The 14,268-nt window shown below is 47.4% G+C and overlaps 1 protein-coding gene across 1 annotated transcript in view; it reads left to right on the top strand.

The window, feature by feature from the left end:
- Positions 1-14,268, top strand: part of PLXNC1 (plexin C1) — a 510,673-nt gene that overhangs the window by 108,582 nt on the left and 387,823 nt on the right. Inside the window, exon 2 of the mRNA XM_078676006.1 lies at positions 5,056-5,184. Coding sequence (XP_078532132.1) covers positions 5,056-5,184 — 129 coding nt within the window. The remainder of the gene's footprint in view (positions 1-5,055; positions 5,185-14,268) is intronic.

Raw genomic sequence — 14,268 nt, 5'->3', positions numbered from 1 at the left:
GTGGCCGGGTCGCTGGCACCGATGGCAAGTAATGTTGGCTCGGAAGCCTGGTCGCATCGGGGGGTTTCCCCTGCTGGCCGGGGGCGGGGGTTTGCTTGCGGGAGTCACCGGGCCGGTGTCTCTACCCCGACCCTGGCCTCCTCCTCCCCCACGGGGGCGATGGGGCCCTTGGGCAGTTCTGTTCGGTTCGCTGGGCCCGTTTCGGCCAACTCGGGTGCTTTCCCATCGGTCAGCTTCGGGGGCGAGTTGCCGAGGTTCCGTTAGTTTACTGTCCAGGAGGTGCTGCCTGAGTTCGATGAAGCAGTTGTTAGAAAGGTGCTCCCACACAATAAGGTCAAAGAGTTGCTCGTAGGTGGTCACTTTGCTGCCCTTGATCCACCCCTCGAAGGCCCGGCTAAAGAAGTTCACGTACTCCACCCAAGTGGTACCCGGGATCCGTTTGCAGTCGCGGAACCGCTGGCGGTACATCTTGGGTGTGAGTCCGTATCGAGTAAGGAGGGCGGCCTTCATGTGGTCGTAGGATGTCATCAGATGGTCCGGGAGTTGCAGCAGGGCGTCTCGCCCTTCGTTGACAAACCTCCCCCATAACCCGGCTCCCCAGTCGCTCCTGGGAATCCGGTGGGAGGTCATGGCTACCTCGTAGGCTTTAAACCACTGCTGGATATCATCGTTCTTGTAGTACTCTCTGATGACATCCTTGGGGATGTGGACCTTGGGGTCTGTAGTGGCAGGAGTGTTCGGGCGCTCGGGGGTCCCGAGCTCCTTGTTCTGCTTCCGAAGCTCTAGTTCTTTGAGGTTGCGCTCATGTTCGTAGGCTAGCTTCTTCTCTTCTAGCTCTCTCTGCCTTTGTTTCTCCTCTCGCTCCTCTCGGAGCCGTAAGTGTTCCAACGTTATTTTTTGTTCCGCCAATTTGAGCTCTCCATCTAAGCGAAGTCGTGCCAGTTCTAATTCATGGAGCCTGCTTTTTTCTCGTTCCCGGACCTCCTCCGGGGAGAGACCCGATCTTCTTTCTTCCGTCGGCGTGGGGCTTGTTTCGGGTGTCTCGGGGTTTCGTGTTTGGGGTACGGTCGTACCCGTCTCCGCCCAAGATTCCAGGGCTCGTTTGAAGTCCTCTTTCGTGCTTAGTCCTGTGGTTGAAATGCCTAGTTCTATGCAAAATTGTTTCAGTTCTCTGTGGTTGTATTCTTCCAACTTTTCCATCTGGAATTTTTCCGTTGTTCCGCTCTCTTTTGTTGTCATGGTGGTTGTGTGTCGTGGGGCGAGTGACCCTCTGTACGATTATGCGTAGGTTCGGATCGCGCCGCTGGCCACCAATGTTAGACGGGGACCCGGAGGGTCGGCCGAGTACTGGGGGAGAGGCCTCCGAGAAGGGCCGTCTCCAGCGATCGTACAGACAAGTCACTTCCCCCCCACAGATAGACACCACACAAGGATGAGATCAACACTCTTTATATAGGGTTCGTAAGGCAAGGTTATCAGCGATACAGAGGATTCAGGACTCGAAGGTCCCCTCAATTCTAGTCTCTGTAGGGAAAGGGGTAGCGGGACAGTCTTGGTACCGGATCGGTACAGGGGGTGGCAAGAGAGAAGCTCACAATCCTCGAGCTTAGGAGTCTGCAAGGTCGGGCCGCGGCAGCGCCAGCCGGCTAGGATGAAGGTCTACAACGAAGGGGCCGCGGCAGCGCCAGCAGGCCAAGGCGATGGTTCAAGTGGCAGAGGGCCGCGGCAGCGCCAGCAGGCCAAGGTGGTAGTTCACGTTGCAGAGGGCCGCGGCAGCGCCAGCAGGCCAAGGTGGTAGTTCACGTTGCAGAGGGCCGCGGCAGCGCCAGCAGGCCAAGGTGGTAGTTCACGTTGCAGAGGACCGCGGCAGCGCCAGCAGGCCAAGATGATGGTTTCACGAGGGTGGACCGCGGCAGCGCCAGCAGGCCAAGACGAAGGGTTCACAGGGCAGGGCTGCGTCAGCGCCAGCAGTCCGTCAAGGATGAGTTCTTCTCGGTGTCTCTCGACTCCAGGATACAACTCCCTTCCTGGTCTGGAGCTGCCCCAGTTATAGGTCTGGTCCCCTTTGATGTCCGGACCCTCGCGCCTGGAGGTCGGGAGGTCCGGAATGAGGGAGTCTAGACACCCAGCAGGGGGGTGGAGCCAGCGCCCAGGGAGGCCGGGGGTGATCGACACCTGGCGGAGGAGAGCCGTTGACGACTCCTTCTTCCATTGATCTGCCAGGTGGTCTCTTTACCTCCTGTGTGGAGGTTGGTGCCTCGATGTCGGGCCTGGCCAGGCCCAGGGTTAGGGTCGAGTTGAGGCCACGCGGCCTCGTGCTGTAGTGTCCAAAGATGGTGGCTGGGCCGGGGCCATGGTGCTGATGGGGACCAGGGCCAGCCGGTACGGGAGGGTTCAGGAGCTGGAGTCCCGTTATGGACGGGTTGTGGGTTGCCTCGGGGGGTTGCCGGGGTGGTTCTTGCTGGGGATTCAGGGAGAGCCGGGTCCGGGCCCCGTTGTGCGGAGGGGGGACGGCCCAGCTACGAGGCCTGTCCAACAAGACTTAAGACCGAAACGTACGTTTAAGTGAGACAAAATCCTAACTTTACTACTCCTAAATGCCCTTTGTGAATACCAAAAGTCGTAAACTTAGGATTTTGTTTCACATTACTTTGTGAATCTGGCCCATTGTTTCTGGTTTTTAGTTGGGCACCATTCTACACTTTTCATAAAGTGACATGTGCAAAGGGGATATGTCTAGTTAACCACAGAGCGAGCAAATTACTTTATATGGGTAATATGCTATTTGTCAAACACAGAGGATGGTTAACACAAACCTTACAGCCGGATACAGCAGGAACGATGGTTGAAGCTAATTAATCCCTTCCCCTATATGGAGATACCCATGAGTTGATATATCTTAACACTCCACAGATAACACCAACATAGGGGAAAGGGAGAAAAGGGACAAAAGAAACAATAATGTTGTCGCTGCTAGGCTCAGAATAGTGATGTTGTCAGAAGATGTATACATCTCTCTCCTACAGTCCACCCCATCTGCCCTGTAAGTGGAAACACAGTACACACATGAGATTACTCCCCTATATCTGTAGCACGCTGTGTGATGTACTTACTTATGTTTATAGCGGTGCTTCTCCCAAGTTAAAAAGGCACAAAAGAGAAAAATAAAGAAAATCGGAAAAAAATTGTTCTTGTGAGGTACTTATCGCAGATAATCCTCTTTTTGCGGGTGAATGTTCTTATCCATTTGGCTGCTTCTAGCCTCCTGTAATGCGGATATATCACTGCCCACCTAATAAGCTCTCCAGAGGATAGCTAGGCAATTGGAAGTGATCCCACTCTGAGGCGCTAATAGCGTGGAAGCAACCTCTCTCTCTCTGGATGTTGACTGAAAAGAATATTAATAGCCCAGCGCTTCCTCGCTTTTCTGGGCGTTTGCTCTGCTGCGCTGAACAAAAACAAATGATGAAGCGCTGACCAGCTGTTTCTCTGTAGGCTTGAGTAAAAACAGAAGCAGCTCTAATATTGCTCAGCTGCTGTTTTCCGCGTAACCACAACCTCCGGTCAGGAAGCACGAAACTCTCGGAATATTGAAAGTCCGTGTTGCTTGAAGCAATCAAGCGCGTCCTGTACATGCCCACCTGAATGCAGGGAGGCGTTCAGTGAGTCTCCAAGGATTACCGCACCAGGGCGAGGAGACGCCGGCAAGTAGCGGTTTGGCATGAAGGAGTGTTCCGGATCAATTAAGCCTGCAGCCGTCCTTCAGGCGGCGGCATTTGGGAAACGAAATAAAAATCAAGTTCGACCGCATATCAGATGTGCATGTATCACGTAGTTTCTTTGGTTCAGGAAGTAGCTCGAGTGACAAGCCTTGAGCACAATCAGGGCAGGGCTTAAGTATCCACCGTCAGGTGCTGTAGCCAGCCTTCTCAGAGGATTGTGGGAGTCGTAGTTTTTTATGCTCCATCATTTATACAGTATATTTTAATCGTGCTCAGTGTACCTATCTTTGCCTAGCCATGACACTATTGTTAGCAACCGCAAGAGTGCACAGTGTGACATACAAGTGCAAATAAATTCCGTTTATATGTTAGGGTCCAAGGCAGTAAGGGTTAACAGGTATGAGGTGTTCCCTTATCTGAAATTGAATATTTGATGTATCCCCTTAACTAAATCAATAACTTAAACAGAAATTATCCAGACAGAGGGGGGATCCAACTGTTTTCAATATTGTTTCTGTTTTTAACTAAAGACCATTCTACACTTTTCATAAAGTGACATGTGCAAAGGGAGATCTGTTTAGTTACCCACGCAGCCAGCAAATAACTGTATGCTGGTAATAAGCTATTGTTAGACCTTTCACCCTTAGGGGGGATCTTCTCCACGCATATTGCCTGTTTGCCTCAAATTTTGCTGATTTTGTTTTGTTGGTTTTTAGGACTCAGGGCACTTTCTCACTGCTAACTAGTGCTGAAGTGCATGTGCTCCCTGACAGTTTTAACATGGTGGTAACAGTCCACTTAAAAATAGAAGGTGAGGTTTTAATGAACACTAAATGGGAACAAAACTTGTGCTTGTTACTCTACCAATTTGTAAAAATGTTTTTAAAATAAATTGTAAATCGAGTGCAGAAACACAAATGTTATATGCATCAGGTCACTAATGCACCAAGAGGGCAAAGTGTTTAATGGTTGGTATGAATTGCAAAATAATATTTTTGTGACATTCTTAATCAATATAAAACACACAATCAGTAAGTGAACAATTCTCAATTGAATAATGGTCAGAATATTCCAATCAAGCATTACATTTTCACAAATTACTCTAGATCCTTTAGGTTACCCACTGCAGTAAATATATGTAGAGTGATGCTCAGATTGATATGAGTTATTTATGATTAATATTATTTTTGTATCCTGGACCTAGAGCTATCATGTTTAAAGTTGAGATATGCAATGTTGGTTCTGAGGGGTTCACCCAGTCTACATACAACATGAGTTTGAGTATTTCATAGAGGACTTTTTTCCAATATTGTTGATTTTTTTTCTTTTACAGGTACGTAAAGTTTACCCAATTCTCAAATCAACCACATTGACACATAGTAGTTTGTCATCAGTGTATGGGATTGAGGTTCAACAACGCATAGTGGTTTTCATGGGAACAGAAAATGGACAGCTCCTCAAGGTAAGCACATATCCTTGCTTTTGTTTGACTCTTACAATGCATGAGGGGCTATTTTTTCTTATTGTAGGGGTGGGACTTGCAACTTCCCAGAATGGGCATTGCCAATGCCTCCACCAACCCATACAAATGGGCACAGTCTCCCTGCCCCTTGGAGCATATGGGAGCAATAGCACACCCGCATGGGACAGAAAGCCCACTCTGCAGTAACCTTTTTTGCACTGGGCCCTAGAACAGCCGGCACCAAGGGAAACCTACCAAACCTGTACATTTTTTAAACCTAATCACACAGGGGAATTTAGGACAGGGGGACTTGTGTGACTCTCACCAGGTTCTGTTACCCAGAATCCCTTGCATACCTCAAGATTTGTAAAAGCAAAGCTCATTATCCTCAAATTTCTGTGATGGAAAGTTTTGGAAACTGTGGGGAACCACTAACTTCCACCCACCTATCATTACCCCAAGTCTCCCAATAAAAAATGGTGCCTCACTTTTGTGGGTAGGCCTAGTGCCGTGACAGGAAACGGCCCAAAATGCAACATAGACACATCACATTTGTCCACTGAAAGCTGACCCTTTTTTGCAATGTGCCTAGCTGGGGATTTCGGACCCTAGCTCCTAGGGAAACCTGGTAAACCTGTACATTTATGCAAACAAGGTTGTTTTGTGCTAGATAGGGGACATCTACGTTTTTAGTCCTGGGATCAATGGACATCTAGGGAAACATACAAAACCCAAACATTTCTGAAAAGTAGACACCCGGGGGAAGTCCAGGGAGGTGTGGCTTGTGTGAATCCCCCAACATGTTTTTACCCAGAATTCCCTGCATACCTCAAATTAAGCTGACAAAAATAAAATTTGTCTCACGTTTCTGTGTGGCAAAGTTATGGGATCACCGGGCTGACACAAATATACTACCACCCAGGGTTTCCAAAGGTCTCGAGATAAAAATGGTACCTCACTTGTGTGGGTGGGCCAAGTACCCGCAGCAGGGAAGGGCCCAAAACGTATTGTGGGGACATCAAAAAATGATACACACAAGTGAGGTTCCAAGTGTTTTGGGAGACTTAGGGGAACACAGAATAGTGGAACAAGTGTTATTGCCAATTGACTTTCTTTGCATTTATGCCTTCCAAATTAAATACAATGTATAAAAAAAGGCACTTTGATAAATGCTTTCTAATTCACATGCTTGTATGGGTACCCACAATTTTGGAGATGTGAAAATAACCATTGCTTCTAAACTCTATGTTTTGTTCCCATTTCAGAAATATATAGGTTTCACACTGAGTTCAATGAAAACACTTGCAACTCCGCTCACAAAATGTAGTAAACTCCAGATTTCAGATTGCGGTCATCTAGAATTGCATTTTTGGGTTCTGGACTGTCATCATGTTGATGAGGTAACAGTAGCGTTACTACTGACTCTTAAAGAGTGACCTTTGAAACTTGCCACCACCTATAAGTTTCCCTTAACCTAACCTTTTTTTTTTTTTTTTTTTTTTTAAAACCTTTATTGTGCAGAGAGACATGAAACAAATACGGGCCCACAACCGTCAGGCCGGCCACAATACTTTAAGGCACAAGAGCAAGCAATACAGTTCCTCAGTGGTAGCGGATGATATAACAATAAGCATTAAACGTTACACTAATAGAATCATGCCACCGAGGAGAAGGAGCATTTAAGGTTAAGTTTTAAGGTTTTTCTTTTGTCTTTTTGATCTAAATACAAAGTAATGAAAGAGAAGATAGAAGGAGAACTGAGTCCATACCATAGCAACACGGCAGGGGCATGCGGCCGCATTACAGGAAACAACAACGGATATTAAGACCTCAAGCAACATGGCGGCACCAAATAAAACAGCCAAAGTAGCAGCCATCAGTCGCACACCATTACAGCGCCACCCCCTCCCCATTAACCCCTATCGCGGACCCAGAACGGAAACAGGTTAAGAAAGCGCAGAGAAATAGAAAAATAAGGCCCATAGAAACTAAACGAAATAAAATAAATCCCACCCCCCACCCAACATCAATGCGGAGGCTACGGCCTACCCCCCCCCGGCAGCGTGTCTGTCGCCCATTAAAGAACCCGAAATACAGACGAAGAAAGAAAGAAAAGAAAAAGAAAAAAGGAAAGAAAAAGGAAAGAAGGACCCCTCACACTTGAAATATAGGGAGTAAAAAGGATAGATTAATCCAATACTCCCAGGAAAAAGGGAAGGTGGGGAGGAGCCCACACAATATCGGAGCTCCCGGAGTTCCCAGCCATATACAACCTCTACGCCGCGCACAACAGTAGATTCGGAGGACCGAGAACCAAATGAGTGTCAGGATCAGGCACACCTAATGCCCCGGATCAACACAAAACAACATAGCAAAAGGCGGAGCTGTCCGGGTCCGCGCCAGCCGAGCAAACAATACCAATGATGGAAACACCCACAGTCCGGCCAGAACTACCGAAGCCCACCAGGCAAGGCCATCGCAAATAAGAGGGCCAATTCCGTATGGTCCCGGTCACCCAATCACCAATAAACCGTCCACCCCAAATACCATAATACAGCATGAAACACAGGAGAGAATGGGGAAAGACATATACAAAACAACAACACAGAATGAAGAAACGCCCCATCTCGAGTCTCACTCGCTAATCAAGCACATGTCCATAGAGAAAATTCCCCTCCAGCCCCGGCCAGTCGTAAAAACGGATCCCAGAACATATCTCCCTCGGAGGTCCCGCCCCAATCTAGGACGAAGAGACAAAATGGCCGCACACAACAGAAAGAAGATACCCAGAAGCAGGATGGACTGCGCAGGTCCCAACCAGCGCCAACAATCAAAAGGGGGCCGCCCCGGAGGAGGGCCTTATTAACCGAATCCCGGCCTCCACTGACAACATCAGACCCCAGCAACACAACAAATATATCAAGGCAAATGCAAAAGTCATCAACACCAATGTGAAGCGATATCCCAAGTAAAGCCCCTGCGTATATCAAGAGAAAGCCCCAACCCGAGTCCCCTCCCGCCGGACAGAAACGAGATCCGAGACCCCCAACAATATTAAACGTCCCCGGACCCCCAGCCCGTGATTACATCCATCCCGTTAGAAAAGGACAAAAATCAGACAAATCAGGTGCACCCCAAAATAAGGAGCACGGAGATTAATAGCAATTGCAGTCTGAAGTAGGGAAGCACATATAGGCAGCATAAACAGTATATCAATAAGCGTTATAGTCCGGGCACAGCCAGTCGATCAGGACAAATCAGAGAGGGAGACAACATCAGCCCTGGCCGGAGCGCTGAAACCCCTCAGAGGATGGCTGCCGCTGCGAGCGTACCGCCGGCAAAACAAAGGAGCAAGATGGCCGCCCACGGAATAGAAGAAGCAGAGGAAATGAGTGTTCCCAAACACCGAGCATCACTGTGTCCAAGTTGACGAGCGTTCGTTGTAGGCAAACAGTCCAACAATGTAGAGAAAGCCCCCGCAGCACTCGCAGAGGCAAAGTCTCAAGTTCCGAAGTGGAAGGAGACCTCGCAACTGTAGCCTCGTCAGAAAGGGAACCCTCGATACTGTATCCAAGGATAGGGCGCTCCACAGTAGTCTCACTGTGCAACCTTGTATCCACCGCAGGAGAAATGAGAGGCACCAGTGGGCCAGCCAGCCACAATTGCTCCCCGCAGGGCACCACACCGTCCATCCTCCGCTCCAGTTCACAAGCGTGTCTTTGCCAAGTCGCCCCTAGATCCGCAAGGGCAGTCAGGATATCGCCATAAGTCAGATCATTCCCCGACATCGGCCTGGTAGAAGTGCACAGTGACGCCACCGGGGCACCCTCAAGCTTGCAGTGAGGCAGGGCAGCACGGACCGGGGAGACAGAAGCGATCGCTGTGTCGGTGCGGTAGTCCGGCATCAATATCACCCTCGCAATGAGCCCACAGCGGAGAGGGGGGGGCGACTTCATAACCAGAAGGGATGTTAGGCAGGGTCACCAAAGGAAACACGGCTCGTAGTCCGAGGCCAGCGCGGTGTGAAAGCCCCCTCGGAGTCAGTCAATGGGGATGGCACACGGCGGAGGGGGCGCCCCAAGATGGAGGCAGCTCAGACCACCGGCCGCAGAACAAAGGAAATGTCGCCTGCACGGCTACAGCCTCGTAGGGACCCACTCCATCGCCGATGAGAGGTATTCCAGTCAGCCCACCTCCACCGCCGGCTGCAGCAGTATATACTCCAGCCCTGCCCCAACACGTCCCCCGGAACACGACCCGCAGCGTCCGGCGGCGACGATCTGGGCAGAACCAGGGGGGCAGAGTCGGAAGTCGGCAAACTCCGCAAATCCTCAGCAAAAACAGCCGGCGGGGACGTCGGAAGAACGCTGGGAGCCGTGATTCGTTCGCGGCCCCAGTCGCACACGTTGTAGGTGCATATAAATGCCAGGATTTTCGAAAAACGGCAGACGGCTTGCGGAGCCGGGAGCTCACACGTCCGGTCAGTCCGCCATCTTGGCTCCTCCCCCTTAACCTAACCTTTTTAAAACATCTACCATACAAGTGGCTCCTAGTGGAAGGCTGTGCAGTGGTACCTACAGGATTGTTGTGCTGCCTTCATTTGGAAACATACATTTACAAAGCTCAACTCCAAAAATGAGCAATTTATTGATATTTACACATCTCTTCATGTGATCCAAAGAGGAAACAAATCCAATACATTCAGGTTTGTTCAGTAAAAGAGTGAAAATAATTGTAGTAAAAGAGCACAACATTAAAACCCCAGCAAGAAGAATTGAAGTGTGAAAGAAGCTATTATGTTTCTAGAAAGGAGCTACTGCCCACATATGCTCCCCAGGGAGGCAGAAAGACTGAATATGCCCATTTAAATATGGAGGGAGCAAAGATCCTTGCCCAAGGGGCTGCTCCCCCCTCCCTGGTACCTAGTGGGTTCGCCTAGGGGGATCGCTGACCTGTGTCGACCCCCAAGCAGGGATCCACTAGTGAAGGATACCATTGGAAGTGGGAGATTCTCCCCTTTCAGACGATTTGCCTCCCATCTGCCTACATGCTCAGGGGGCTGAGATAGCCACACAAGTAGGCCTGGGTGGTAAATTCCGTTCCGCTCGCAGAATTTGCGCAATTTGGGTAATTTCACATTCCGCGGAGAACGCAAAATTGCCCAAAATTCTCCATTCAGCATGTTCACAGAATTTCTGCGTGTTGGCGGAGATTTTTTACCGTTTCGCGTACATTTGCGTAGCACGATTACACAAATTCCGCCCACCCCTACCCCCAATTACGTAAGCAGTGAAACTGAAACGAGCCGATCAGCTCGTTTCAGTTTCGGTTTCAGTGAAATGACGTCAGCTCGCCGTGCGCACTGATCGCCATCTCATTGAATAACAAAATGCCTTGGGAGATTGGGGATGCTGTTCTCGGCCTCCCGAGGCAAAATTAACAGAAATCCCTCTGCTGTTTACAGATGAGGGATTTAGTGCTTGTGTGCACATAACGGAATGGTTCCGTCATGCGCACACAAGCACTGTTGCTCATGATGGAACCATTCCATCATGAGCATGGAAAGGGTTAATAGCCACCAACTGTCTGAGAACCCACGTGTTAATGTTGGATAGGTAATGCATGCATAATAAGCTTCCATGAAGTGTGCATGTCCAACTATCAGATTATAAAACGTAATGTGTTTTTAATGCACCCAATTATCATGTTATTACAGAAAGAATTCTGCCTGTCACAATTACTTTACTAGGGGGCCCCTGAAGGCGGGTGGCCTAGCAGGGAGGGTTCCCCGGGGTTTGCTGGAGCGCATGGGAGGCATGAGATGGGGAGGGGGAAAGAAGGGGGAGCACGGGGTGGGGAGCAGTGGGAAATATATAAAAAAATTCCTCTATCACCTTCCCAATCTCAGGCGGTCTGCTTTGGGTTTTTTGTATTAGGTGTAGGAACATTGGGAAGGCCTCCTACAATAGGTGAAGATATTGCAATGGGAGTCGGTGATCTAAAATTCCTTTTGTGGAATATCAATGGTTTGCGATGCCCCCAAAGACAGAGATTAGTGATGAAATATTTGGTGCAAAGCGCCGCCCAAATATGTCTAATCCTGGAGCCTCATCTGAACCACCTGGCGATTCGCTCCGTATTTGCAAGGTACTCGTGGATAACATACTTTTGCACTTCAGAACCGCCAGTTCATTGCAAGGGAGTGGCCATCCTAATCAAACAAGGGGTGGGGTGTACAATCAAATCAATAAAAACAAATTAATCAGGGATATGGTTGTTGGCTAAACTAGATTTTGGAGGGTCGGAGTTGGTTTGTGTATCTTTTTATGGTACTAATATTGATGACCCTACTTATATATGTAAGCTCCCTGATGGAAGCAGCCTCCCCAATAATTATTGGAGGAGACTTCAACATGCTCTTAGGTCCTCTAAAGGATAGATCTAATCGGAGTCACTATGTAGGGGCACCTCAGGTGCGCCAGGCCCTAAACAACATGATACACGATTTGGAGTTTAAGGATTTATGGAGGACTAAAATTGGTAATAAGCAGGGCTTCACTTTCCATAGTAAGAAACATGGACATTCTTCCAGGATCGATTATGTTCTGATTGACAGGTCAATTGCAGAAGATATGACATCAATAGTCATCCAGCCCAATCATATATCAGATCACGCTTCTATCTTCTGTACTTTGGTAGGGAGCCAATACAATGTAAGACCCAGATGAACACGTAATCTATCCTGCCTGACCCCGAGATAGCTCAAGGATGTATCTAAAAACTATTTCTTGGATAATATTGGGTCTACCTCTATGGAATTTGTATGGGATACCTTCACGGCTTATTTGAGGGGCTACCTACATTGCCGTATTTGTACCAAGAACAGGGAGGAATCATTGGAGGCTAGAAAATAAAATGTCCCAGCTAGAGGCAGAAAGGATCTGGCTCAATCTGGGGGAACCTGAAAGAATATCACTAGTCCAAAAGGGCCTCGATAATGCCCGCCAGGAATTTAGAGTGAAACTCGACCAGAAATGTAAGGCACAGTGGCTGGCAAAATCCATGCAGAATTTTGAATATGGCGAGAAGGCAGGGGCACTGCTGGCATGGAAAGCCAGAGAAGACCGGGCAAGGAATCATCTAAATGAATTAATTGTTAATGACAATGGGGAAACATCGAGTAGACTGGTGGACATGCAAACCCAGTTGCTTTCATTATTTTCTGAGTTATATAAGGAGGACACCATATCAAACACGGATACTCTTAAGAACTGGTTGAGGGAGAAATCACTATCGACCTTAACAGCTGAAAGTAGTGAACGCTTAGATGCCCCAGTAACTGAGGGTGAGATCAGAGAGCAAATTGGTAGAAAGTAAAAATAATAAGGCTGCAGGAACAGATGCTCCTCCCAGCAGAATATATATACTTCTGCTGGAGGAAATGGTCGCGGTTATGGGTATTCTATGTAATTCAGTTTATCAGTGCGCAGGCAAGAGAACCAGGTCATGGAAAGAGGCAACAATAGTGCTTATTTTAAAACCAGCAAAGGACCTTCTAAGGGCGGAATCATACAGATCGATCTCTCGACTTGCTTTAGAGGGGGTCCTGGAGTGTGGAATAGTATAATTTACTATTCCAACTCCAGTGTGTGCAACAGTAGGAAAGGTGTTGGATTGACAAATCCAACACCTTCTGCCCCCTACAGCAAACCGTTGTAACAACTTGCTTTGTAATGGCATGCGATATAAACGATGCGTTGTCAATGTTATTTTATATATATATATATATATATATATATATATATATATATATATATATATATTGTACGATTTGGCTCAAAGTTATTTGTAATCCCATGGCGCTCCCATCACCGGTGCCGAACTGCCAAGCAGAGCCCTGCTTCAATTGTATTCTCCAACTCCCTTGGAAAAGGGAAAAAGTTCGCACTCACAAAAGGGTTTGGTCCCAGTCTTTTCGTTTTATTTGTCAATGTTTCAGCATTCCAAATCACAAAAACCAACGCGTTTCGCAACCCACCGGTCGCTTGTTCACGGTAAGTTTCACAACAAGTAACGAATCCCTCTATATTTTCGAAGGAAACGCCACACCCATCATGCTGATGACCTCACTTCCTGTGAGAACACAGGAAGTGTCATGGGAAATGTAGTTTTTTAACATTATTTACAATTTTTATGTGCAAAAAACGATCTGTGTCCTTAATACATTTTCATAGATAAAAAAAGGAATTTACCCCAAATTATATCTATTAGCTTTTTGGCATTATACATGTTTTTGAGAGTAACATAAAGGTTTGCAAGAGTTTAACATATTCATGCCCTCCAGTGGGCTGATTTAAATAAAGATGAGGGGAAAGGTCATCTAATTCGTTCGTATCTATCGGGGTGTATTCGAAAGCCCAAACCCTTAGGCTATTATATTTCCATCCCTAAACCGAACGCGATAACCAAAACATTCAAACCCTCCAGTGGGCGATATCAAAATGGAATTACAATTTAGTAACCATTCCCAGGTTTCTTCAGGCCTAAATTCATATAAATTTATGAATCATCCAATTATGTGCAAAACCCAAACATCCCACAGATGTCCCAGGATGATTTAGTTCTCTATTGGGTTACCTTGAATTAATGTTCATTTACACAGATCGTAATTATTTTTGTTTTTTTGTAGTTTTTCCTAACCATAAAAGAGATTATTTTGTTAGTTTCAAAAAAGACTTTCATTTTCTGTTCACAAAAGGCAAAAAATAATAAGCATAACCATAACACACCTCCCCCACCTACAAAATCGGTACTTGTAGTTTGCTCAATTAGTAGAATAATATTTACAAATGAACATAGAGTTCTTCGCTCTGATTTAATCCCCATGGGGTCATTGTTCGGAAATTCAGGATATGTCTTGATTCCCTGCGTCTCAGTTCTTTTTCCTGACTGATCACCCCCTCTCTCATGTGGTAGAATGCATTCCAGTGCATATGTCTTTAACAGTTTCCAGTCGCTCTTGTGTGCCACTTCCATATGTTTCGCGACTGCGTTGCTTCGATCTTTATTTGTTGTCGCTCTGAT

The sequence above is a fragment of the Lissotriton helveticus genome, chromosome 1_1, assembly GCF_964261635.1.
Source record: "Lissotriton helveticus chromosome 1_1, aLisHel1.1, whole genome shotgun sequence".
NCBI classification, from domain to species: domain Eukaryota; kingdom Metazoa; phylum Chordata; class Amphibia; order Caudata; family Salamandridae; genus Lissotriton; species Lissotriton helveticus.
This window is presented reverse-complemented; position numbering and strand designations above follow the sequence as displayed.